General features: G+C 39.4%; 1 protein-coding gene across 2 annotated transcripts in view; it reads right to left on the bottom strand.

Annotated features, from left to right (window-relative positions):
* The window catches only part of Prkg2 (protein kinase cGMP-dependent 2), a 91,370-nt gene that overhangs the window by 17,409 nt on the left and 47,113 nt on the right, over positions 1-26,848 (bottom strand). Inside the window, exons 9-14 of one of the 2 annotated variants that reach the window (XM_028773703.1) lie at positions 25,522-25,590; positions 22,260-22,358; positions 20,994-21,147; positions 19,082-19,218; positions 16,979-17,068; positions 15,738-15,879 (exon numbers count right to left, since the gene is read on the bottom strand). In XM_028773703.1, coding sequence (XP_028629536.1) covers positions 15,738-15,879; positions 16,979-17,068; positions 19,082-19,218; positions 20,994-21,147; positions 22,260-22,358; positions 25,522-25,590 — 691 coding nt within the window. The remainder of the gene's footprint in view (positions 1-15,737; positions 15,880-16,978; positions 17,069-19,081; positions 19,219-20,993; positions 21,148-22,259; positions 22,359-25,521; positions 25,591-26,848) is intronic. The other variant, XM_028773704.1, reaches the window with a different exon arrangement.

Genomic DNA, 26,848 nt, shown 5'->3' with positions numbered 1-26,848 from the left:
TCATAGGCCTATTTCTCTTTCCTTCCACATTCTTTACTACTGATTATACCTCATAATCACATGCCTTTGGGTAGCTGGTTCTAACTGGATCACTAAACCCAGCTCATGAAGAAGGGTCCTCATACATCCATTTTGTAGTTGTCTGTATTTGGAATGGGGCAGGTTTTCAGCTTATGCTTATTGTAGGAAAGAAAAGATTGCTCATTAAAGTCAACCTAAGTAAGTTATATTGTGGTAAGAAAGGCTACCACACACACATGCATGATGTACGACTCCATCTAACACTCAAAGATAAGCCTCTTGAGACAGGCAGAAGACATTTGAACGGAGAAGCAGCTGTGTGTGCTCTGCGTATTGACGGGACAAGCTCAGTCCCCGCTAGCCAATAAGCTGGTCATGCTGTGTCAGTAGACAATGGTTGGAGCCAATGATCATTTTCATATTTTACATGAGGAAATTCTTGATGCATAAAAAGTGTGACACAAATGCAAGAGAATCAAAGGCCACAGTGCTCCACCAGTTAGGTGACTAGAAGAGAGCAGAGATAAAAGTCCTGCCCTGTATTATGCTCTTACCCATTGCCAAGAGATCAACCACACGTATACACACATGTATCAATTTCTCCCATTCACTTCTAACTTTACCATGCATTTGATATCACAAATGCAATAATGCTTCTAGTTTTTAATCTTCAGATCAACATTATCATACCTATTTTGGGCAACATGATTTTTTTTTTCATTTAAGCCTATAGTGGTGCATTTGTACAATGAAGTCTACTTGTAACACCATCTAAATAACAAGCTCTTACTCTCTGTGGGGATAAAACTACCGCCACTCCAACTTGGACTTCCTCTGCTATAATCAGCTCATATAACTGAGGACACAGCGTCTCCTACCTTGGTTTCCATGTGCGGCCTCATCAATACCCTGGCTCTTCTGGGTGCTTGGGTATCCTGACATAAATTTCTAGCATCAGCTTCCCAAGTATCATGAAAAGCTCTGGTGGCAATTTCATTAGAAGGATATCAGACTGTAGATCAGCTGACAGAGTACCTCAAGGAGGAGAAGTCTTCCTGGTTTTAAACATGATGCATCTGTCTGTCTGAGTTGGGATAAATAAGGACTGGATACTACCAAAATAGATTCAGGAAGACATTAAGGTTTCAACTATACATTAATTAATTCTTACTCACATAGTGGATTTCCCAGGAGGTAAGTGAATCATCTTGAAGCCCTGATTCAGGGACACAGACCAGATTTTACAGCTCTGCCAACTCTAGTTGTCTGTCCTTGTTGACAATCCAGAAAGAGTACAAAGACCCACTTCACAAGACATTTGTAAGCCAGATCTGCTGGTGGTGTGCACAGCATTGCTGCGATTTCACAAGCTATAACTCTGTCACTTGGTCACAATGACCCAGAGAGAGGCTGAGGAATTGGGTAGCTCTGCCCAGAGGAGGGCGTGTGCCATCCCATCTGTTAGTTTAGATTTCTAAACATCTTTATATAAACTCAGTAAAGCTGTGAAACACTTTATCACATTTGGTCCTAGGCACACGTTTCCATTTTTGCAAATGGCATTTGTATCCCTGTTGACTCTCTTTCTGGTTATTTTAAAATACACTGTGTACCACGACATCCTGCAACCATATTGTAAATCCTCCATTTAATTGTAAAGTCTGCTCTTATAAAATTTGGATGCTTATATAAAGAATCAACCAATCTGATAAGTTTTGTTGTGGCTTTTCAGTGTGTCTTTTAAATGTATTTGCATCTTACTGCATTAGGTAGAATGTCCAGTAAAATAATGAATAGAAGTGTACATAGCAATGATTTATATCCCCTAACTCTTCCCAGATCTTCCCTACTTCCATACCCATTGGACTTTATACTCTCAATCTCTGTCTCTGTCTCTCTCTCTGTGTCTCTCTCTCAATTAAACAAATTAACAAACAAAATACAAAGTAAAAATAAAAAGAAACAAAAGAAACACAGTACATACAAATAAGCACGGAGTCTGTTTTGTATTGGCCAAGTACTTTTGGACACAGAGCCCTGAACTGTGGCTAATATACACTGTGACACCCACTCCATTGGAGGGAACTGGCTTTCCCTTTCCCAGCATGCAAAAGACCTTTAGGGTGGAGGGTGGGGATGGAGTGATTGCTTTGTGTCCACTTCCCCTTCTCAGTGCTGGGATTTTGTTTGGTTTGAACCTGTGCAGGTCTTGTGTGTGCTGTTACACTCTCTGTGAGTTCACAACTCACACCACTGATTGTTTATGACAATACTTTTAATGCTTTAACCATAGCATCTATGTTACTGGACTAATACAATTGATTCTTTTTTCTAGTTTTCTAAGAGATTTTTGACATATATGAATGGAGAAATCCATTAAGGTCATATGTTTTTTGCTGATGCTTTAAAATTCGTTATTAAATTGTTTCTATCTTAATTTGTGGACTGTGAGTTTTGAAATGTAATTTTCTTTGTTTTAAGCCTTTATTTTCTTCAGATCAGTCAATGAAACTGAAAAAGATGATACAGAGTTTCCTCATAAACTTCCTGTGTCCTTCATGGTCCGACTTCCTCACTGTCAACACCCCACACTACAGCAGGACAAGTGTTACAGAAAAGGAACCACTGGTGTTGTCAAATCATCATTCCCAAATGTACCTCTTTACATTAGGGTTCACAATTGATGTATATTTTGTAGGCTTGGAAAAATATATAATTGCACATGTCTATTCTTATATAGAATACTGAGTAATTTTACTATCATAAACTATCCATACCATGTCTCTCCCATATCCTACATCTTAGCTGCTACTTTCCACTGTCTCCAATAATTTTCTTTTTACAAAATGTCTTACAGTTGAAATAACACAGCATGAAGCATTTCTAGCATGGTTTTCTTTTGCTTACTAGTGTAAAGTTATAGTAATTCCTTTCATGAGTTAAGAACTCATTTGATTTTAGAGTTGAATATTTTTCTATAAAAAAAAAATCCAGGTTAAACTGGATTTGCCATAGTTTATTCACAACTCAGCACTATGATAAAGCCATAAACCCACTGACTGATATCTTGGTTGTTCCCAGGATCTGGCAATCAAGTTAAAGCTATAAACATTTATGTCCAGGTCTTTAGGTGATCATAGCTTCTATCTCTTTCCAGTAAGTACAGAGAATATAAGTGTAAGATTGGTCCATGAATGATTAGTTTGTTAAGAAACTAACACTATCTGTCAAGAAAGTTGTACTGTTCACATTCCCCAGTACTGAATGAGAATTCCTGACCACCCACATTCTCCAGCACTTGGGATCCTCCACGTCCTACACTTGAGCCACTGTACCATGCATGGGGTGTGAGGGGGGAGGCTGCTATTTTAGTGTTTAACTCCCCGATGATCTACGGTTTTGTATTTCTCATTTGTCTCTTTCCCATCTGTGATTTTCTGTGGTAAGCTGTTCGTTGATGTCATTAGTCTGTCTTCAATCGAGTGGTTTATTATTTGGTTTTAAGTATTTTTGTACATTTTTTTTACAATGATCCCTTATCAGATATATCTCTTAGAGAATGTTTTTCTCTGGACTTTGCTTTGCTTTAGAAGATCAGTTCCTTTTAATTTCAGTGAAGTCTAGCTTGTCAATCATTTCCCTCATTGACCATAGCCTTTCATATGTACTTAAGAAGTCTTCACCATTCTCGAGCCCATCCAGATGTTACTCAATCTTGTTTTCTAGGAGTCCTTTGAGTTATTAAGTAATGCTTATGTCTGGGATTGATTTTTACCTAGTTTTTATGCAGGGTGTGGGTTCGATGTGTGGGTTACTTGGGGTGGGTCTTAGATGCAACACCACGTTTTTAAACAGTTATCTTGTTTAAGGATCACCTTTTCTCTTTTATCAAATATCAACTTATTTATGTTTTATTTCTCCCTAACATTTGGAAGAGAATGTCTTTTCAAGAATTTGCTCATTTCATCTAAGCTTATGACCCCATGGGGCTAGTGACAGGATTCCTTTTTCACTGTCTCTGTGTCCACAAAGCATGTAATAATAATATCTTCTCCTTCATTTGCAATATTAATTTGTGAATCCACTCTTTTTTTCTTAGTATTTAGTTTTGAGATTTATTGATTTTTATTGATCACTTCAGAGCATTAGTTTTTGAAGTGATTAGTTTTTCCTCTAAGGCTTTTCTGTTTTCAATTGTAAGAACATGGATCATTTTCAGTTATCTTCCAATCACTTAGAATGTGATGTTCTGCTTGTTTCTGTATAGTATTTCCTCAGTTAGGAATATAGATTGATTTTTGATCCTTCTCCTTTTTTAATATGGCACTCAGTGCTTTCTGTTTCACTATCAATGGTGCTTTGGGGAACATTACACAAATTATGAGTGCTTGGGTTTTTATTTTTATTTGAATCAAAATATTTTGAAACATAATTATGAGACCTCTTTATTGACCCATTGTGGTGGCTAGTATTGTCAACTATACAGAATTTAGAATCGCCTGAAATATGGACCTCTGGGCAAGCCTGTGGGGATTATCTTGTTTGCATTAACTGTTGTGGTGAGCCCCGTCTCTAGTGGACAGCACCATTCCCTGGTTGGTTCCTGGATAGTATCAGTGGATAAGGGAACTCAGTGGCAGCGTGTGTGTGTGTGTGTGTGTGTGTGTGTGTGTATTCATTGACTTCTGCTACCTGGTTGTAGTTATGATGTGACCATCTGTTTCAAGTTCTTTCATCCTGGCTTCTCCACTGTGACCCACTGTAGCCTAAAAATTGTGAGCCAGGATAAATCTTTCTCCTTTAAGTTGCTTTTTAAAGAGCATTTTACCACACCAACAGGAAAAACAAAACAAAACAACAAAACAAAACAAAAACTCAAAGATACCCAAATAATATGTATAAGTGTGTTTACACCAAATGAGTTTGTCTTTCAGCTACGGATTACGAGTTCAATGTCATGTGGTCTGTGAGCACACACTATAATGTCTTCACACAAACATTCAGTTGACAGAATACCACTCACAGGCCTAATGAGAGCGCCCGGCTCTTCTTTCCTCTCCTTGTGGCTCTAATTATCCCCATCCCTCTTCCATCACACGCAGGACTGTGTGCTCCAGCCTTTGCATCTGTGTGGCTCTGTAGCACACTTTTGCCCTTGCTGCTTCCAGCATGGCTTCTGTCTCCTTTGTCCCCTCCCCTCTCATCTCAGTCTCCTCTGCTTAGGGAACACCCTTCAGTTCCACAGCCCTTGAGTAATCTGCTTTTGGTTGGTTGGTTTGCTTGTTTTGCAGTAATTGCTCTCTTTAATTTTTAACATTTCTTCAGATAATCCTCAAATCCAGAGATTCTCATCTCAGCCTTACCTCGTTTGCTAATAGGCTCATAACAGCTACTTCTATTATTCATTTATTTATTTTTAGTAGATTTTTTTTTCCTTTAGGATTTATGTCGCCGGGCAGTGGTGGTGCGCGCCTTTAATCCCAGCACTTGCGAGGCAGAGGCAGGCGGATTTCTGAGTTTGAGGCCAGCCTGGTCTACAGAGTGAGTTCCAGGACAGCCAGGACTATACAGAGAAACCCTGTCTCAAAAAAACAAAAAAAAAACAAAAAAAACAAGAACAAGAACAAGAACAAAAACAAACAAACAAAAAAGGATTTATGTCTTCACTTACGTCACCCATTTGTTCTTGTAAGGTACCTGATCTGTCCCTTAAACCCTTCAACATGTTAATTGTGGCTGTTTTAAATTCTTCTGACAATTTTAACATCCTTTTGATGCCTAGTTTTGAGGCTGACTCTGCCTCTTTAACTTATATTTTGCCTTTTGCAGGTCATATAATATGCACCTGAGAGCCAGATATGAAGAGCAGAGCCAAAGGAGTGGTTATGAATAGTCCCAAATAATACAGTGATAGTTACCAGGAGGAAAGCGTACTATATATCTCATCAGTTAGGCCCTGGGCCTGACCAAGCCTTTCTCATGTGAACTTTGCAAATATTTCCCTGACTTCTTTCTCCTTATGTGAGGCAAAATAGCTTGAGTTGGGTGAAGTAGGTATCTTTCTCTTCTTTCAGGTCAGTTTGGCTCTGATAATAACCTATCAGGCCAGGCACTGGCTATGAGTTTCTCCCGAGACATTTCTCATCAGGAACAATAACGTACACTGTCTCATTTCCAAATAGCTCCTCTCTTCTGCTCTTTGAAAGAAGCCTGAGGAGATTTGTCTGTTATGTTTGCTGGGAAAACTCAGGTAAACGCTATGGGACAAACTCACAAAGTGTGAGTACCTATGGAGGTTTCCAGCTCTGGGACTTCTGCTCCTGCATGCTGTGACCTTCCATGCTCCTTCTCAACCTCAGAAACACCTGCCTTGTGACGTGTGTCTTATGGATCCCAGAAGAGCCATTGACTTCTCATGTCTGACCAGCCCCTTACCTATGTTACAAGAGAGTGGTAATTTCCAAGTTCTTTACACACAGAAGCAGAAAATCAAAGGCTTTTCCATGGATTGTCTTAGATTAAACTGTGTTTACAACCCAGAAATCTATCCAACCTGGTGTGATGCATGTCATGAATGTGTGATCTGTTGCAACGGTCAGTTGCTGATAGTTTAGAGTGTGCACTAAGTTCGTGAGTGAGATAGAGTGCTAACACGGCTTGGCTTTTGTGGAGATTTCCTTGAATGGTTAAATTTACATCAAGTAGCTTCTTAATGTAAGAATAATCAGTCTTTTACTACTTTTTTTGCAAGGAATTTGTGTAAGATTAACTGTAAAGTCCCTGAAATTAATAACATTTTAATATGACTGTTTTATTTCTCCTTAGATTACTTTATCTGGGCATTTTTTAATGTATTTTGTGGACATCTAAGATTTCATATACAGTGTAAAGTTACTCAACAAGTTGGAAGTTATAAACACATAAACCTTGCCTTTGCTATAATAATATTCATCTATAAGAGCTTTTTTCTACAGATCTTATTTTCTTTGAAGCAGTGTGACAGTTTGAATCAGGAAATGTCCGCCCATAGGCTCATATATTTTAAATGCATGGTCCTAATTGGTGGAACTATTGGAGAAGGGTTAGAAGACATGGCCTTGTTACAGAAATATCACTGTGGGTGAGCTTTGAGAATTCAAACGAGTTACACCACTGTCAGTGTCTTTGTCTCCAGTTTGGATTAAGATGTAGATGCACATCTCTTTCTGCTGCTATGCTTTACTCTCCCATCACAGACTCTAACCTTCTGAAACTGTAAGGCCCAAATTAAATGCTTTATTTTATAAGTTGCCTTGGTCATGGTGTTTTATTACAGCAATAGAAAAGTAACCATGACAGAAATTGATACCAGGAAGCGGGCTGCTGCTGTGACAGGCCTGTCCATGCTGCTTTTGGAGAACGGTGGATGATGGTGGGACTTTGGACTTTGGAAAGTGTTGAACTCGATAAGTGAGGCTTAAGAAGTGAACCATCCTAGTAGGATCCTGGAAGACTGTAATACTAAGAGCCACATGGACTATGGAATCCCAGCTCAAGCAGTCTCAGGGAGAAACAATATTAGTGACAGGGCTAGAGACTGTTCTTGTGATATTTTAGCAAAGTACGTAGCTGCTTTCTGTCCTTGTCCTAAGAATCTGTCTGAGGCTAAATTGAAAAGTATTGAATTCCTTGACAAAGAAGATTTGAAACACCCTAATAACTGCTGCATGGTCATTAGTACTCACTCTTATGCAGGTCTACAATGAAGAAGAACAAGTGAGGTGAAAGGAAATACTAAATGTGCTGTTTGAAGTAAGAAAAAACACGAGGAATGTAATGGCTTATGTTGAAAGAGATGAGAATAGGAAAGAAAGGCCTTATATGAAGGGGATTAAAAGGGGGGTGTCCTCAGTGTAAGACCCCACCCAGCTAAGCCTCCAACTTGTAAAAAGTAAAGTTCTACTTCTGTACAGCAAAGCAGAGGAAAGTTTCTGCCTGCACATGTGATTCAACAGAACCAGGCTTCCACCTCAAGCGGTACCCAAATCCTTTAGAGCCATGAAATATACACAAGTAATGGAGTCATGGAATCTTCCTTCATGGTTACAGAGAGCCACTGAGGACAGGGGTGAGGCAGAGAAGTCCCCATGTGAAGGTCTTGATGGGTCATCACATGAAGCTATGAAACCAAAGGCCTAGACTGATTGGAGAACTCAAGATATTGGCCATGCTGGAGCCATTCTGCTAAGGAGAGCTGCAGACAGGAGTGGAACTGAACCAGCCCAAACCAGCCCAAACCAGCCTGAACCAGCCAGAAGGGCAGGGTGGGGGAGTGCACATGTCACAGTCAGTAAAGCTAGAATGGAAGAACCATCTAAGCCCTCTGACATCAGACACGGAGTTACAGGATTTGGAGGTCCCCCATCTGGGTTTCAAACTTGGCTTTGGTTCAGTATTTCTTCACTCAGCCCCTATCCCTCTCTTTTTATAATGGCAATGTACATTCTGTGCCACCGTATGTTGTAAGTATGTAATTTGCTGTTTTACTTTATAGGGGGTTAGAATCAAGATGTTGTTTTGAGTCTCAGATATGACTTTGGAATTTGGAAGAGACTGAAAGACTATGGGGACTTCCAAAGTTGGACTAAATTTTGACATGGCTACAAGCTTATGGGGCAGGGAGTATAATGTGGCTTGAATAATAGTGGTCCAGACTCACATATTTCTTATATATGTGAATGTTTGGTCCCAGCTGTTGGAACTGTTTGGGAAAGACTGGGGTGGGGCGTGGCCTGGTTGGAGGAGGTGAATCACTGTGGGTGGGCAGTGAAGTTTCAAAATACACACACCATTCTCAGTCTCTCTCTTTCTGCCTCCAACTTGTAGAACAAGATGTATTTTCTCAGTTTTTCCAACCACCATGCCTCTGTTCTTCGATCATGGACTCTAACCCTCTGAATGGAAGTCCCAAAATAAATGCTTCTTTTGATAAGTTGCCTTGATTATGACGTTTTATAACAGTGATAGAAACATGACTAAAATAAACAGGCGATGTACAGATTTGTTAATTTTATCAATATTTTCAAATAATCAGCTTTAGATATGATTATCCTTTTGTTTTATGATAATTTTTTCTCCCCTTTAATTCCATTCATTTTCTTCTGTCATTTTAACTTCTAAAGTTGGATACCAGTTCACTGGTATTGCCTATTTTCTCGTTTATTTTCTGGTCCTCCTAGCTATTTCTAATTTGCTCCTCATTAGTATATCCTCTTACCTGGTTGCAACTATTAACATTTTCTCCACTAACTGTTGAACTATTTTGGTGTCTTTAAAATTCCACCGAGATGACATGTTGATTTCTATTTTTGTACAGGTGTGACTATAGAACAATTTAATTTTACTTAGAGTTCTACACAAAAAATGCAAACTATGTTCAGTGTTGATGCTGTTGCTGATTGTTTTGATGACCCATAAGCTTCCTTCTATGTTTCTGACATCAGCCCTATCGGTACTCACTATCAGACACAGCTTGGTGTTTAAAATGTGTACTACATCTGTTTCTTCTCATTCATACATATGTTCAGGACACTGTTGGCTTCATTGGCCTTCCATGGCTTAAAAAGTGAAACAAGATTGAAGAAGTAAAATATGGCAAGTGCACAAAAGAGACATGTATGAGATATTCATGATCCTCTGGTTCTTCAGTCTGTACTTAGTGTTTTTTATGGCTAAGTCAACTTGGGCCCAGGTAGACTCTTACTGGGGACAAACAGTGAAACAACACCAACAAACAAACAAAATGAAAGGCCATTTGACTCAGGACTGAAGAGGAAGAACAGAATGGAGTCTTCATGCTTTACCACAAGCATGTCTGTAATTATCAGCAATGGGCATGCTCTTATGACCCTCTAAGACACAGAGCTCTGAATCTTAGCTTTTCTATTACTTATGCATTTTTTCTCAAATTGCCTACTTTTATTTTCCTTTTATTTCATTTTCAAACTGAAAACAGTCATTTTTCAAAAAACAGTGATTTTTTTAAAATCATCCAGTGTAGTCTTTTTTTTATCCTAGAAGTAGAGATGGTTCAACATATAGAAATTTGGAAGTGCAATGAAGCATATAAGTAGATATGGAGACAAAAACAAAGGGAAAAGTAAAATGACGATATATATATATATATATATATATATATATATATTCTAGAGAATAGGACTAAAGAGAACGTATTTCAGCAAAGTAGAGGCTACATGTGACAAACCCACATCCTGAATAGAGAAAGGATAAAAGGAATCCTCTTCAAGTCAGGAATGAGACAGGACTGTTGACCAATCACACTACTCTTCAACATAGTTTTGAAGTTTTAGCTGAGAAATAAGAGAAGGAAAGCAAAGGAGACTTACAGGAAAGAAAGAATTCAAACTATCCTTTTTTGTAAATGATGTGATATTATACATAAAGGTTTCCAAATTTTCTACCAGAAAACTTTTAGTAATAATCAATTTCAGCAAAGTGGCGAGATACAAAATCAACTTACAAACTCAGAAAACAAGCAATAAAACAATAAAACATGTTGGGAATAAATCATGGGAACACGCCCATTCACTAGCCTCAAAACAACTATCTAGCAATAAACCTAGTCAGGTAGTACTCTACAGTTAAAACCATTTTACTTCATGACCCATGAGACCGTAATTTCATTTCTTACTTACCTTCATTAGATGTCTAACTTCCCGTGAAAATTTCAGGGTTTAACATAATGGAGAGATACACACATACATAGGAGTGAGGCCAAGGTCACTGTTACAGGGATCCTGTGACTCCTGCCATGCTGATGCCAGGATCCTGCACCACTGCCAATCCATTCAGCCACCCCAGGAATCCTCAGTTAATGCAGTTCTACAGGGCTTTCTGCCAACAGCCCATTCCCTATCTTTTTCTCTGCTGAAGCTTGCTTTATGGCCCAGAATTTGCCAAAAATTTTTTTCATGTGCATTCATCACATACTGGGAACAACATTTTAGAGGCCTATGAGGTCAACTTTGTTCAGTGTGTTCTACACAACTTCCAGTGCTTTAGTGTTTTGTGATTCAATGTTCTATGGATTTCTAGAAAACACCGTAAAAAAACAAAACAGGCCTTTTCTGTGGCTTTGATGAGTTCTGCATCCTCTCATAATACATTCTCTCTTCACCTTTAGGAATACTTCCCTGACAATGACACGGTGAAACGGGATTTTTAGTCAACTCAACATTTTCCAGACATATCCTTTCCATCCTTAATTTCAGTTTCCTGCATCTCATTTTTAAGTCTTTCTGCTGCAGATATCATATATCTGATTTTTATTTTATAACTTAATTTGACAATTCTTTTTTAAAAAAAATCTGGAGAGTTAAGTTCATTTACATATCTTGGATTTCTCTCTAATTTCTTAACGTATGTTCTTCCCCCACCCCTGGCTCTCTTGTTTCTTCTTGCTGCCTTCTTTGAAGATGACATTTTATCCTCCTATTTTAATTTCAGAGACTCCTACTTTAAGTTTATATGCCGCTGCCGTTGAGTTAGTTAGCATTTTCTTGTTTTAATGTTATACGTTATGGTGTGGATGATTTATACCCTAATGTTTAACAAGCTGACAGACTTATCATTGTCCTGTGGTCACCATTACTGCTGCCTTAGACTCTCTTTGAGGGATGGGGTGTCATATTTTAACCTTCCATAATCATATCCTTTTTTATGTAGGAAACAGCTCTTGTCTTTGTCTAAATATGCCATCGCACCCTTCCTGAAAGATGGTTTCTCTGGGCTTATAATTAAAATTTGTCAGTTATTCTTGCTCAGAGATTTTAAGCATGATTTTCTACTGAATTCTGGCTTCTTTTGTTTCTGGTAAGTTGTCAAATGAAACTCCCCACTCCCTGATATCCCTGCCCCCTTTATTTCTTTCTGCTTACACTGACTCCCCTTTCAATTTTAAGATTCAGTTTGTTTAAAATTCTATATTTCTCTACTACAGTAGCCAATATCCAAGGGAACCCTGATGGTGCCCTGGAATTCAGAGATTCTCCTCCCACAAAAAACGAATGCTGGCTCTGTGTGACCAAAAGAAGACAATAAAGTACTGACTAGTGGCTTCAGAGTAGGTCTTACAAGGCAGGTTTGATTGCATGGACATAAAAATTGTATAAATCAGTTTGGAAAAACAGGTATCTTTATACAATTTTCTTGATACACGATTACTGTCTACAAATCATGAACATAATCTATATTAGCATTTAATTATTTTTATTAATATTTAACAATTTTCCGTGAAGAGCTATTATATCTATTTATCTGATTATTTCTTATAATGGTGATACTATTTAATATAAATTTTATAATTTTGATAAGTGTCATTTTGTTTCATCTAGAACTTTTATCATTACTATGTACTTTTTTTCTTTTTGGTTTTTCTTTTTTTTTTTTTTAATTTCTTTTTTTTTTTTTGAACATGAAATGCTTTTTTATAGCATGTTTTACAAGGGGAGGGGGTAAAAGGGTCCAGGTGGTGGAAAAGTACAAAATCTTCTTGGCCTGTGCCTTGAAACATGTCATGGTTTTTCGAGACAGGGTTTCTCTGTATAGCCCAGGCTGTCCTGGAACTCACTCTGTAGACCAGGCTGACCTCGAACTCAGAAATCTGCCTGCCTCTGCCTCCCAAGTGCTGGGATTAAAGGCGTCCGCCACCACTGCCCGGCTATCATTACTATGTAAAAAAGATAATTTTACTTGCTTGTTGATTTTGGACCAACAGTGCTTCACTTATACACTCTAAGTTCTTCTTTGATGGATGTTTTTAGACTTCTCTAAATAATAAATAAATTAATAAATAAATAAATAAATAAATAATGAATAAAAATTCATTCTATATTCAAATAAAAAGAGGTGATTTATTTCATGTTCTGACTTGGGGCCTTTTGTTGTCCTTTCTTGGTTCATTTCATTTGCTGAAACCTATTACCATATTAACACTATAAGATCAGATAATCTCTTTTTGTTTTCAATCTAATGAAAAATGTCCAGTGTTGTTCACTGGGTACGATGTTAATGTAGGTTTAATCCTAATTCCTTGCATACTGAGGCATATTCTCAATAAACACCTATGCAGCCATTTTAAAATGTGGGTCTCATCTAGCAGGATGCCCTTTATCAAGGCTTAGATTTTTTTTGATGACTCTGCAGTGCCTTCGCATTTTATACATAAATTAGTCACGCAAGAGTGGGCCAATGCAAGCTGCTCCACCATACGTAAGAAGTCCACTGTATACTTAATTATTATAGTCTTATTTTTCTCAGCAGACACTTAATTTGTTGGATCTTTCTCCAAACTTCTTAGGTCACTTTTGAGAGCTGTGAGGAGCTTAAGCATCTACTTCTGCTCTTCTTCCTCTTGGCAGCTAATGCCCATGGTACTTAGCATTTTTTTCTCATACATTTATTATTAATATATTAGCATGAGCTTTCCTGGAACTTCACCTCCAGGAGTTCTCTGTGTCCTGAATTGACAGGGGATTCTTTTACAAAGATTCTGCAGTGGAGTTTAGGACCTTGGGCATGCTTCCAGCGCGAGTCCATCTTCATTTAAATTCTTGCTTGGATTTTTTTTTCATTAAGAGCAGCTTGTGGCCAAGAATTCTTAGAGGAAACTCTTTCATTACTCTCCCATGAGCTAGTGATGAGATAAGAACGTCTGTCTGCATGTACTGTCTTTATAACTCTGATATTGGTTTAACCTGTTTGGCCCTTGTCTCTGTAGAGAGTTCCCTAGCTCACTTTCCCACACTGCCTAGATCTAAGCTTTGATCTCCTATTCCTCAATGACACAGCCACTATCTCCAACTGCTAGGTCATTCAGACTTGCTGGAACATGCAGCTTCGATGACAGCACTGAGGACTGATCCTGGAGGTTTGCTCAGACGAGGCAACTGCTGTACGTCTTAGGCCCTTCTGTGTGCAATGAAATAAAATAACCATCCACTACTGTTCTATCTTCTTTCTCAGTCCCATAGAAACTTTTATATTGTCTAAGGAACCCCTCTGTGAATTCCCAACCCTCTTCGTGTCTTATCTGGTATTTCCAAATATTTTGTTGTGAAAGTAACTCAGGATATATAGTTCAAAATATAATTGGTAATTCAAAATTCAACATTGATTTTTTAGATACCTCAAATCACTAACTGTTTATTTTGCTCGTTGATAAATAAACGAGAAGGCAAGATAATAATGGCAAACAGGAAGTCACTATAGTCTAGTCCCGTAAATACTAAATATGCTCTCCAAGGGTTTTGGAAAAACAACTATGAAAAGTAAGGGATACATTTAATAAACAGTCTTTACCCCTTGTGACAGCTTTTCTTTCTTCTAGAATATTCCAGAGCATTTTCCCTAAAGACCTGGGGAAGGCACAGTCAATGGGTGAATTGTGAAGTCTCGTGTTCGGACCTCGCCAGTTCTGAAAGCTGTCTTTCATGAACAAAATAAAGCTTGAATGGATCAAAATGTTTCTTGGGAGTGATCCAGGTTTCACATGAAAGGTCTTTTATTTTACCGCATAGGAAAAGATCTCTTAGAAATTAAACATAACAAATTTAATCACTTGGGCTAAATTTCACAATTATACCAACTAAACGTATCTCATACATTATTGAACAGATTCACAGTTAAAGTTTTAACACAGCATCTGCATCTGATAACTGATCTGTAAATAATGTTATCTCCCTACATCGAAACCCTGAGGTAGCAACATCTTTGTAAGTCTTAAGTGCAGATATGGCTAGATGTGTTTGAGGACCAATCAAAACGGATGCTGCAAAGTCACTTTGGTTTCCTATCCTGTAGGTTTTCCTCCTGAGGTCCAAAGTGGCTTGATTGTCCTTCAGTTGGAGCACCAACTTCTATTAGCATCTCACTGAAAGAAGTTTATGCCTTCTATGATCTTGTGTGGTCCGCAAGGGATTCCTATTGGAATAAATGGGCCACAGAGCTGGATAGCAAGAAAAGCTGATCCTCACACAGCTTGGCCTCATAACTTCTGAATGCTACTTCCTGCATCAACAAGTAAAAAGATTTCAAAATAGCTACCAATGGTCACATGTTTCCTTCTCTCCCTACTTAGAAAGTAGATACCTTGAGACAGAAGTCACACTGACTTCTTTATTCCTCACAAGGCGGTTCCTGTATGTAGCACCAAACGAAACAGAGTTCAAATGACTAAACAATACTAACAAACTCGAAAGGTATTCTATGATTCGAATCTTCAGAAAAAGTTGTAGATATGGTTGAAACACTGAGCCAAAGAAGAATGTATACATAGTTAAGGGAGAAACTGCTCAGAAGTTAAGAGCATTGGCTGCTCTTTCAGAAAACAGGGATCAGCTCCTAGCTCCCACATGGCAGTTTACAACGGTCTGAAATTGCAGTCCCAGGGTATTTGACACCCTCTTCTGACTCTTCAGGCACAAGGCACGAGTGCACAGGCACATACAAATATGCAAACCACCCAAACAGGTAAGAATATGTTTAAATAGAATATACACATAGCATTGCTCATGGTATTAAGCATAAAGTATTCAAGGACCACGTCCCTCAGAGTAAAAATAGCAGCTGCCCAAAAACGAAAAAGAGATTGCAGCTATAACACAACTTTGTTGCAGAAATATCTCACATATTACTGTGAGTAAGAGAATGTGCCTTACCAACTTAAGGTAGCCATCCGCATCCAGAATTAAGTTCTCTGGCTTCAGGTCTCTGTAGATAATGCCTAGTCGGTGCAGATAGTCAAATGCTTCTGTCACACAAGCAACACAGAATTTGGAGGTGGGTTCATCAAAGCTGCCTCTGCAATGACATGATTTCTCCTCTTAATACTCTGAATATGTCCCTGGTGCAGTCCTTGGCATCTAGATTGTATTATAATCTACATGTGGTCGTGTGCACACACACTGTTAACCCAACATCTATTTACTTCCTTCCATCCTTAGCTCAGTGGGCCTCGGCCATGAGAGCACTGATAAGCCTTTAAACAAATGATTTACTGGACCACACCCCAGTAAAATGAATCATCACATGTAATATTAGGACAAACTGTCCTTGGCTTGTAAGAGTTCCACATGCAATTATGTCATGCAGCCAGGGTGGAGGACCACTATGCCAAGAAGAACATGGACTCGCCTGGACTCCTTTGCCTATTGCAGCACACCCTCGCATTCCTCTTCTGCTGTCCTGGTCTTCTCGATTTCTGTGGCTCAGAAGTCCACGCATTTCCTGTCTTGTCTTTTCCTGCCTCTCTGCCCTTCTGAGTCAGTCTTTGTCATCTTTGGGGTGTCTTTTGATTTACCGTTTCCTTACAAATCCGCAACTTCTCTGCCATTATCTAGCTTTCATATTAGTGGGATATTTTAATATCACCCCCCCTTTCTTTAAACAAACCCTAAACGTATTTTTCTAAAGTTTATACTTTTCTAACCTTTTACATGCAAAATTCTGCATTGTCTAGGAATCTTTTAAACTTTTACCATTATGCCTTCTACATAGTAGCTGCTTCATACAATCTGTAGTATGACTGCCAAAATCATTCCTTTAATAAAATCAAACCTCTGTAAACATCCCATTCTGCTTTGTTTGGTGAGGACCTAGTCAGTTCCCATCACACCCCTTGCTAGCATTCTGAATCTGAGTTAGCCTCCTCCTATCCTTGTGACCTTGGCTAGCTCATACATGCTGCATGCCTGAAACCCTTTAGTCCACACACTAGGATAGCAGATTACTTTACAAGACCCACATGTTACTTCTGTAATGTTAGCTAACAAAACCCACCAGTCACTACCCTGCTATATGTAGCAGGAGCATTTTTCTATAATTGTGTCATAGTACCATCCTCATAGCCCAGCCCAGATGTGAATTGGTAAGAGTTACTGCTTACAGCTCTTTTCCTTACCTGTCCCTTAATATACTCCACAGCTCCCCACCTAAGCAGGCCTCCAGAAGCATGTATACATATTTATTGTCCTTGAAAGTACGATACAATCTGTGGAGACAGATGAAAACAAATGATTAGCAATGTAGTCCTAACAACCTTGAAGCTGCTTAGGCTTCCATCAGCAACATTTGAAACAATGACTCTCATTTCCACATTAGCCCCTCTGGTAGTTTTAATATGCTTGACCCAGAGAGTGGCACTATTAAGAAGTGTAGCCTTATTGGAAGAAGTGTGCACACTGTGGGCATGAGCTTTCAGACCCTCCTACTAACCCCCTTGAAGCCAGTCTTCTAGCTGCCTTCAGATGAAGATGTAGAATTCTCAGCTCCTCCAGTACCATGCTTGCCTGGATGCTGCCATGCTCCCACCTTGATGATAATGGACTGAACCTCTGAACCTGTATGCATAAGCCAGCCCCGACTAAATGTTGGCCTTCATAAGAGTTGCATCGGTCATGGTGTCTCTTCACAGCAGTAAAACCCTAAGACAACATCCAACAGCTGCACAGGGCTTCTCACCAAAGCCTTTCTGATTATTCCTCGGATCTCTGACTTTCTCCTGTACTTACACAGCCCTGCCTCTGCCCATCCACAGACTGAACTTCCCCAGCTCCATTTCTTGAAAGGCTGAGCACCAGACCTCCTTCATCATAAATTGGCTCATTATGTCACCTATCAAATAGAGCCTCTCCTTCTTCCCCAAAACCACAGGCCAGTGCATGTATCACTTAACAGGTATCTTCCATAACAGTTCATTATACACATGTTGTAAGCTCCCTAATTGGTTAGCTAGTATTGGAACTACACTAGGAGACAAGCTTTGAAGTAGTAAGGCTAGTGGGAAATGACTTGGCAAGGACACCTAGAAGTGGGATGGAGTCTGGGTGAGGAGTATGTATGATTCACATTCAAAAAAGGCCCACTGCTAAGGAGGGCTATCGTATGGTAATTAGATGGTGGGTAAAGTGGTTCTGAGCATTAAACTCATGCCTGAGAAGGACAGAGATCCTGTGCTTAACCGGTGGAATACTCCAACCTGGGGCAGGAGAGTCTCAGCCCTGCAGCACTGTCACACTGGACAGTATGCCACACTCAACACTCGGGTGCAAATAGTTTCGGGTGTTCAGAACCTGTCTTAGGAGATGAATAGACGGCTCACCACTTGCTGCTCTCACAAAAGATGTAGGTTCAGTTCCCAATACCCTCAGAGCAGCCCCTAGTCTTCTGTAATGAGTTCCATCACCCTCTTTTTGGCCTGGGTGTGCGCTAGCCATACGTATAGTACACATACATACATGCAGGCAGACATTCGTGCACATAAAGTAAGGAAGGATGAATGAGAGGAGAGAAGGAGGAGAATGGGAATGAAGAGTGGGTGGGGAGAAGGACAGGGGAAGACACTGACCATTTTCTTGGTTGTTCCACACCCAGAGGAAAGCAGCCAGGAGAGCTGACAGATAACGCACAATAGGAGAACTACAGTAAGTTGTCTCTTTAGGACCTGTGTATGGTGGCGCGGATTTGTAATCACGGCACTTAGGAGCAGGAAGATTTCTGTGAGTTCAGGGTCATCCTGGACCTCATAGTTAGTACCAGGCCAGTCAGAGAGGAAAAGCGTTTCAGAGTGTGGGCTCCAGAGACAAAACCCAGGCTAGATGTCACATGGCACGCCTATTGGGTCTTTCCTGTAGGCTGCACATCACCAGAAGTCACTGAAACTACACGTAGGGATTGTTAATAGGTAAATGAAAATTTAAACTGGCTTATATCGGTGGGGTGATGAATATGCAAGTAAAGATGGAAATGGCCTAGATAGTCTCTCTCTCCTCCAAGCTGCTAACGAGTCCAGAGCAAAAAGCAAAGGTACTTTGAACTTGTAGTACTAGGTATGTCCCTCTTTGGTAACTCTGTGTGTGTGTGTGTGTGTGTGTGTGTGTGTGTGTGTGTGTGTGTGTACAAGTTAGCAAGCTTTCCTTAGGATAGAAGCAATTGAAAACTCCTACCCATGATCCCGTATGAGAATTCAGGGTGACACTCCCTGGAACGCGCACTGCATACTTACTTCACGATGAAGGGAGAACACAGCTCCTCCAGGATCCGCTTTTCTGAGTACACGTGTTCTTGCTGCTTTGTATCAACAATGTGCTTCTTCCTTATACACTTCATGGCAAAAGCAACATTCTCATTTTTAACTTTAACCTATGAGAGAAATGGAAGCATTCTCATACTTAATGTAACATGACAATTTGCAATGTGTAATATAACATATTAATTAATGAAAGAAACTGTTTTACATTTAAAGAGTATATTAGCTTTTAACCATATATTTCTCAAGAATTGATTTCTATATAACTTTATACACTTCCAATCATTTTCAAAATACTTCATATAACTTGGTTCTAAAATTTTTCTACTGAAATAAGAAAATAAATTCTCAATAAATTTCATTAACAGAAATTTTCGGTTTTCATTGTATAACATGATCAACTTTGATAGGATTTGCTAAGGCTTCTTATTTCTTAATATTCATCTCTAATTTTCAAAACTCATATCAAATTAATTTTATATCTGTCCTATTCAATGGGCAGCCTACTAATTGTATGAAGTTATTTAAATTTAAATTAGTTAAAAGTAGAAATTCATTTCCTTGATTGTATTAGGTACAGTTCCAAAGCTCAGCAAACACATCACATAACAGAAGCATATATCCATCATGGTAGAAATTTGTATTGGAAAGTAAGAGAAGGCCTTCTCTGCGCGCAAAATCAGAACTTAATATTAAAGGTAAATCAGAATAGAAAAAAAAAACCCTCTCTTTTCCTGATAGACATAAAAACCATAAGCAGACAATGCTGCATAGTAAATGGCAATTGGAAATCTTATATCCCCATCACTCATATTTATCACTTGTAATGTCTATAGACTTTTAAATGACTGGAGGAATTACTTCTTCAGTCGTTATTATCTAGGAAAGCAGATCTCAGCATTGTTAATTCAATCTTTTAGCTGTGTTCTCGGATGGAAAATACCAGTGCACAAGAATATCTGCATAGAGCATAAGATTAATTACAAATATTCTTTGCCCTGTCAGGAAAATGTTTTTCCCTTCATCCATCAGAGATGAGTTTGGAGTGGGTGTGACTTGTTCTATCACGGTCTGTAGCAGCATTCCACAGCTGCTCATGTCCAGCCATCCTGCAGACAAAGGCCTCCACATAGCCCTAGGAGGTCACTGTACAGTGAACTGTTAAAAATCGCCTGGGCAAAGAAGGGCTTGGTGATTGCCTGGGGCTCAGAGCCATCTGTGCCCCAAACGAGCACAGTTGTCTATTGCACAGTTTTCTCAGAACACTTGCTCTAACCCAGGAACTTTGCTACTTCTTGGGAGCTGATTATTAAGCACAGTAAGGTAGTGCTAACTGACGCCAGGCTCTGGCTCCCAGCTGTCTGTTGAGTTCTGCAGAAGGCGGCTGCTCTTCAAACATTCTCTTGCTTTCATTCTTTCTTGTTTCTCTGATGGAAAATTTTACATAACCCCAAAGCAGGGTAATGAAAGCCAAGCACAGACACAGAAGTAGGGTTCTTAAGGAATATTCCTATAATATTAAGGATTCCACCTAGGGTATTTCTGCTGGCCACTGCAGAGAGATTCAGGGTTTTGACTGTACACCTCTATGCACATGTGAGTGGTTGTTATGAAATACATTTTTTTCATTTCATAATCTTGCAGAATGCCTACTCGGCACATTCTCCAATAATTACTATCAAGAAGGATTCATCAAGGGATGTGACGTAAGATCACTCAATTACTATTTTCAAGCACAAATAGATGAAAACGTTTACTTCCTCAGACTCAGAACTTGAAGATAGCAATGATAACTCATCTATTCCTCCAACCTAAGCTGGGATAGAAAACAGAACAAAACAAAAAGTCAAAATGCTTCTCTCAGATGCTTGAAACGTAAACCCCTTACAAGCTCCACTCTTCCGAACCCACCAACGCCCAGTGTTGCGATAATCTCAAGGTTCTGGAATGGGGAGGTTGAGGAGAATCTGGCCACCTTCTCTTTCAGCTGAATCATCTCCAGAGAAAGGGCTTTGGACAACTTCCAGCTAGACATGGAGCGCCTGAAGAGAGAATCAAGAAGTCACACACACACCCTGAGCTGTGCTGGTACCCTGCCAGTCACAAACTCTACTCTCACACTGTCTATCAGTGTCACAAAGACTGTCTCAACCTTTGACAGGGATGTATTTGATCATACCTGGAATCACTCAGCAGGACAAAAGTCAAATTCAATGAAAATAGAGGGATTTTGTAGCGTTTGAAACTCATGTCAAAAAAGCTGTTAATCAATAACCCAGGTGAGGAGTCAGTGGAAGAGAACAAAACTAGTCATGTTTGCCATTCCCAGAAGGCCACACTGAGACTTTCTGCTGTTTGTCACCAAAGATTTTCACACCTTAGGCAAAATGACTGCTTCATCGGACATGAACAAGTCCTCTTATCTTACATCTAAGTGCTGCTGTTCATAAATACATGTCTCATTTTTGAGTTAAAAGTAACTGTTCTGAGTTCTATATGCGCAAATTGTTACTCTAAAAGGCTGTAGGCACAAAGATCGAAGGTGCATATCTTGGAGAAAAATAAAGTTCTGACTGAACACTTTAACTCAAAATTTAGTCTTCTAGAAATTTTGAGTGTACCTCATCAGAAGCCTGTCTCAAAAACATAAGCTTCAGTTTTCCCTCCTCATGCCTTAAGGTCATGCCTTAAGGATAACTCATCTTCAATGTATGGAGACCTTGGTTCAATTCTCAGCACAAAAATATTACAATAAAAATTTAAATGTTTTATCACATAACAAAACATTAAAGGAAAGTTCTCTATTTCTTTTCTTTAAAAAAACTATTAGTAATTTGAAGATGTCAACTCAACCCTTCCTGCTCACAAATACATCCTTGGAAACTTAAAAAAAAATCCAGCTATAATCTTGCTCTTTACCTGTAACCATGTCTTTTTGGAGTAAGTTACCATTCTAAAGTATTCTCTTTATCAGAAAAGTTCTCTCAAATTCCTACTCAATATTCAAAGTGTTTACTTAGAGGCTTTAAAACTCCCCATTCTAGAGTTGAGACAGTGTCTCCAGAATCCTCTAGCAAGGGCACATGGAGGGTCACTCTTCGGAGAATTGCAACCTGTCCCTGTTGCCATGGGCAGGGAAACCCGTCTCACTTACTTTGCGTGTCTTTTTTCATCATCTCGGTTCAGGTTGGCCACATACCCCTCAAGGTATTTTTGGAGTTCATCAAATGTCCCAACAGTTTGGTTGAATGTTCTAAATAAAATGAGACAAAGTGGTTCAATGTGAAGGTATCAAGATAATTTAAGACTCTTCATTCCCATGTGTGTGGGGGAGGAGGGGTATACATGTGTGTGGCAGCCTAGCTTTGGCTATGATTACTCAAGAGCTGTCTACCTTTAGGATGGGGTCTTACCCTGGCTCGGAGCCTGCCAATTAGACTCAGCTGGCTGGCCAGCAAGTCCCAGAGACATGGCTCCCCCCACGTTCCTAATGGTGGGGTTACAAACACATATCCCAATGTCTAAAATTTGTATATGGGTTCTGGGGGTAGAATTCAAATCCTTGTGGTTACACAGCAAACACTTTGTTGGCCAAGCCATACCATCCCCCAAGGCCGACAGTTTTATTCAATGTGCATGCACACACACACACACACACACACACACACACACACAAAGCCCTGAGCTGTCCCCCAAACCCAAAGCTCTCTGAATGTTTGTTTCAACTTTTAAACTGCTTTTCAGTGTTATGGAATATTAAATTTTTTGTAACTGTGACTAGTTATTGGAAGTTCCATAGCTGATCCCTTCTGTTAAGGACACACAGGTACTCTCAGCAAGGTAGCATTGTCTCCGCACTCCTGCCTTGCCATTCTCCAGGTTTCTGCAGCTACAAGGCTCTAGCTGTAACTTCAAACAAGCTGTCCCCACTCAGATGTTAGACCTCAAGGAGTAACTTATCAACCATTTGAGATTTTCCTCCACCATCCATGGTCAAGATGTCACCAGGAAGTGTGGGCTTTTTAAAAATAGAGTTATTGTTACCTTACAGTTAATTCACATGTTTTCTCACAACTTAAAAAAAAACCCTCAAACTATATTCTTTGGTTCTATAATCAAGAGTTTGTGTAAAATTGGGAAACAGGGAAGGAGAAATAAGGATCTATAGATTTGCTGTCACTCTTTTTAAACATAAGTATGGCACCCTTTGTCAAGATGCCATCTGGTAAGGACTGTGGCAGACACTGGCTCTGTAGTCACCATGTACAAAGGACATCCTGTGATCATGAGGCTAGCGGGAGGCTGGTAAGGCAGGTGCTTTGTAAACTAAACTGTGAGTCTACATAATGTCCTAAATGGCTCTATTCCTGGGGTCTAATCTATTTCTTTAGTCATAACTAGAGAAATCAATAATCATCTATCATTTTCCATCTAAAGTGGAATAATGTTCACAGGGCAATGAGACACCATTCAGAGATACATGACCCCACTGACCACTGAAATCTAGGTTGTACATCAACCTACGTGTAACTTATGGTTCATCTATCTCACCTCTGATGTACATAATGCTGCCTCTTTCGTTGTATCAGATGTACTTCCCACCCCTCATTAATATGCATGTAAATTAAACTTGCAAACGACATAAAATTATTACATGTCTTCCATAGACTCTGAGGGACTCTCTCTGACATATATGATTATAGATAAAGATCATTCATCTTTTTTCTCACAGGTTTAAGCTCCTGGAGCAATTACAGCATAGCTAATGTTATTCAGCACATGTGCATTTTTAAAGAAACTCATAAAAAGCAAATGTGTTATTGGGAAGATATTGAACTAATACATTTTCTATCTGACAGCTGTCATGCAAGAATTGTATGCATCTAAGTACATTTTAAACTTTCTCGTCCCTGTGCCTTTGCTGTTTACTTCCCCTCGAGTGAGTTCTACATTTTCTCTTTGCTTAGAAAAAGTCCTGTTTTGAGGCCCCTTTCCAGACTTAAAAATCAAATAAAGCCCTTCCCACTCCACAGCTTCATGATTGCTTCTTTTTCTCCCATGTTGCTATGGGAGCCTTGGGGCATGGTGGCCGGATGCTGGAATGAGTCAGGAAACCTGGGCAGTAGCCCCCATCCAATCACAGAGGGCACTGAGAGGGAAGACCTTTAACCTACTTGGGTTCACTTGTCTTATCTGCAGGAAAGAATCAGAATAGCTTAGAGAAGTATTAAAATTACAGTAAACTTTTTATATATCTTGGCACTAGGATTGTGCGGGTTTACACGTATAGAATCTGGCTTTTAGAGACAATAGAGAAATCTATAGACAAAGTAATTGTGGGTTTTAAATTTCTTTGACTGTACTATGAAGATGGTATGAATCTCTGGAGGGGTTATTGGTTAGCCATGCACTGACAACTGACAAACATGCCCTATGAAGTTGACAAGGTCATTCTCCTTCCGTAATTGAAAATTTCCCTGATAGATGTTCTGATATCCTCCCCAGTGCTTCACATCTAGGACTCCATGTTCACTAAATGGTATAGACAATTAGCCACTGACCATATTCCACTGTTAAACCTTGCCATTTTACTGATTTTGTTAATCTTTTACAAGAGTATGCCTTATTTCTTTTGACGACACTATGGCTTTACATAAATGATAGTTCTGTTTTTGTTTACGTGACTTATATTCTTTGGATTGGCTACATAGCCAGTGAATATTTAACTAATCAATGAAGGGTGCAAGGTGCCAGGTTAAAATGGGCTTTGAAGTAGAGAAGGATATAAAGTGACACTTATGTTTAGAAAGTAACCTAAAAACAGTATCAATATTTGTGTATATTAATAAAAATTACTACAGATGGCCCTGTCTCTCTGGAATAACTAATTAGTGACTATTTCTACTTCACAAGAAGATTCTGGGTTGGGGAGATGGCTCAACAGTTAGCTGTTCTTGCAGTTCCTTTCAGTTAGCTGTAAAGGACCCATATTTGGTTCCCAGAACCCAAATCAGGTGGATCACAACATCCTGTAGCTCCAAGTCCAAGGATCGGAAGCCCTTCTTGTCTCCTTGGATACTTGCTCTCATAGGGCATGCCCAGAGACACACAAATAAATCCATAAAAGCACTAACAAACTGAGTTCCCTGAAAGACACGGAATTTAAATTAGCCCATTGCTGATAATTATGTATCAACTTTGCACACAAAATATTTAGCCTGCCAGCATCTGCCACTGCAGAGACAGACTCTGATCACAAGGCCCAGTTCCTGCTCATGAATTTTAATGGCATGTACTTGCAGTTGAGTATTGGCCAGCATTTCCAAGTAGTGATGAATCTGAAAACAGAGAGGGCCTTGGAGTAACAGATGCCAAGTCTTGGAAAGTAACAGGTGCCTGCCTTCTCTGACACTCACTCTCGGTCTATCACGAGGCATGCGACATCATTTTCTTCTGCAATTATATTGGCTGATCTGACATCATCACTGCAAATGGAAAAGGGAAGTCAGTTTTCACCACAATTAGAAATTAAAAGTCCGTTTTGGTTAGGAACCTACAACTTTATGTGAATTCATACCCAGTAGCTAAGGCATCCAAAGACTGCATGGATTTAAAAAAAAAAACACAGTATTTTATATCCAACCCTTCTAAAATACAGATTTGAAATGTGCCCCAATAAAGGTTGTGTACACGAAAAGTTCGGGGAAGGTAACTGTATTCAGAGCCTGAAAGACTCACCAACTGCAATACAGAATCTCATTCGTGTTTGTCACAGTCAGAATAGAAGAGATCTCCCCCATCAAAGGAGAATCACAAATGAACAAGGAGGCAGCACAGAGATCAACAGATCAGAGAAATGTACCAGGAAATGGCCAAGTACATATACTACAACAAAGCAGTTAAAATGGAATCCAGGCTTGTGTGCACAGAGCTGTAGCAACAAATTAACTGAATACTGAAACACTTTCATGCCATAGGATAGAAAAATGGATTTCCCCCCTCAGGAAAATCTCTGATATTAGTATCACTTAAAGATAAACCATGGCAAAATTAGCACTGTTACCTTTCCGGTACATAATGCAGCACAGATTCTTACCAAGAACTTCTTAGATATGAGTTGCATATGAGCTGAAGGCAATATAAATGTCTAAGTAATATTGATGTGTCAAGAATCAGGTAAAGTCTTTCCTCATATTGACTTATGTATTGATTTTCTCCCTCTATTAGTTATAAATTAGAGTCTAATGAAAGGCACAGACATAGTATCCAGTGCTCAGAGACTCACTTAAGAGTAACCCAGGAGTACCAACAAAATGTGGGCATCACAGGGACAGCTATGGACAATTCCATGAAAAATACCAACTATGTGTTCCTTGGCATGTCGTTAGTGGGAGGACAGAGAAAATTCAGGCACCCCGTCTCTTGTGTGCCCAAGGAGCCCCTTTTCTTTCTAGATGAAATCCAAAGACCATCTTATGTAGTTTACAGTTGGTCTTCAGTTTATAGGGTTCCTGCTAGAGGATATCAGTGAAAATAATTGAGTCTTGGGGAATTTTAGGCAGAGGTAGGATAGCTTTGGATCAGTTTACACAAGCAATTAAAAGCAGACTGTGTAACAGAGTTATAAATACTGGTAGAAGCAGAAGCGGAGTAGAGGGAACCAAGTATGTGTGGACTCACACAGGCACAGGCACAGATATGACCTTGGGTTCTGAGTTCAGAGCAAGGGCCTGCTTACGGCAT

The sequence above is a fragment of the Grammomys surdaster genome, unplaced genomic scaffold (assembly GCF_004785775.1).
Source record: "Grammomys surdaster isolate TR1022 unplaced genomic scaffold, NIH_TR_1.0 233, whole genome shotgun sequence".
Taxonomy (NCBI): Eukaryota; Metazoa; Chordata; class Mammalia; order Rodentia; family Muridae; genus Grammomys; species Grammomys surdaster.
Note: the sequence above shows the minus strand (reverse complement) of the source record. Positions and strands in the feature narration are given on the sequence as shown.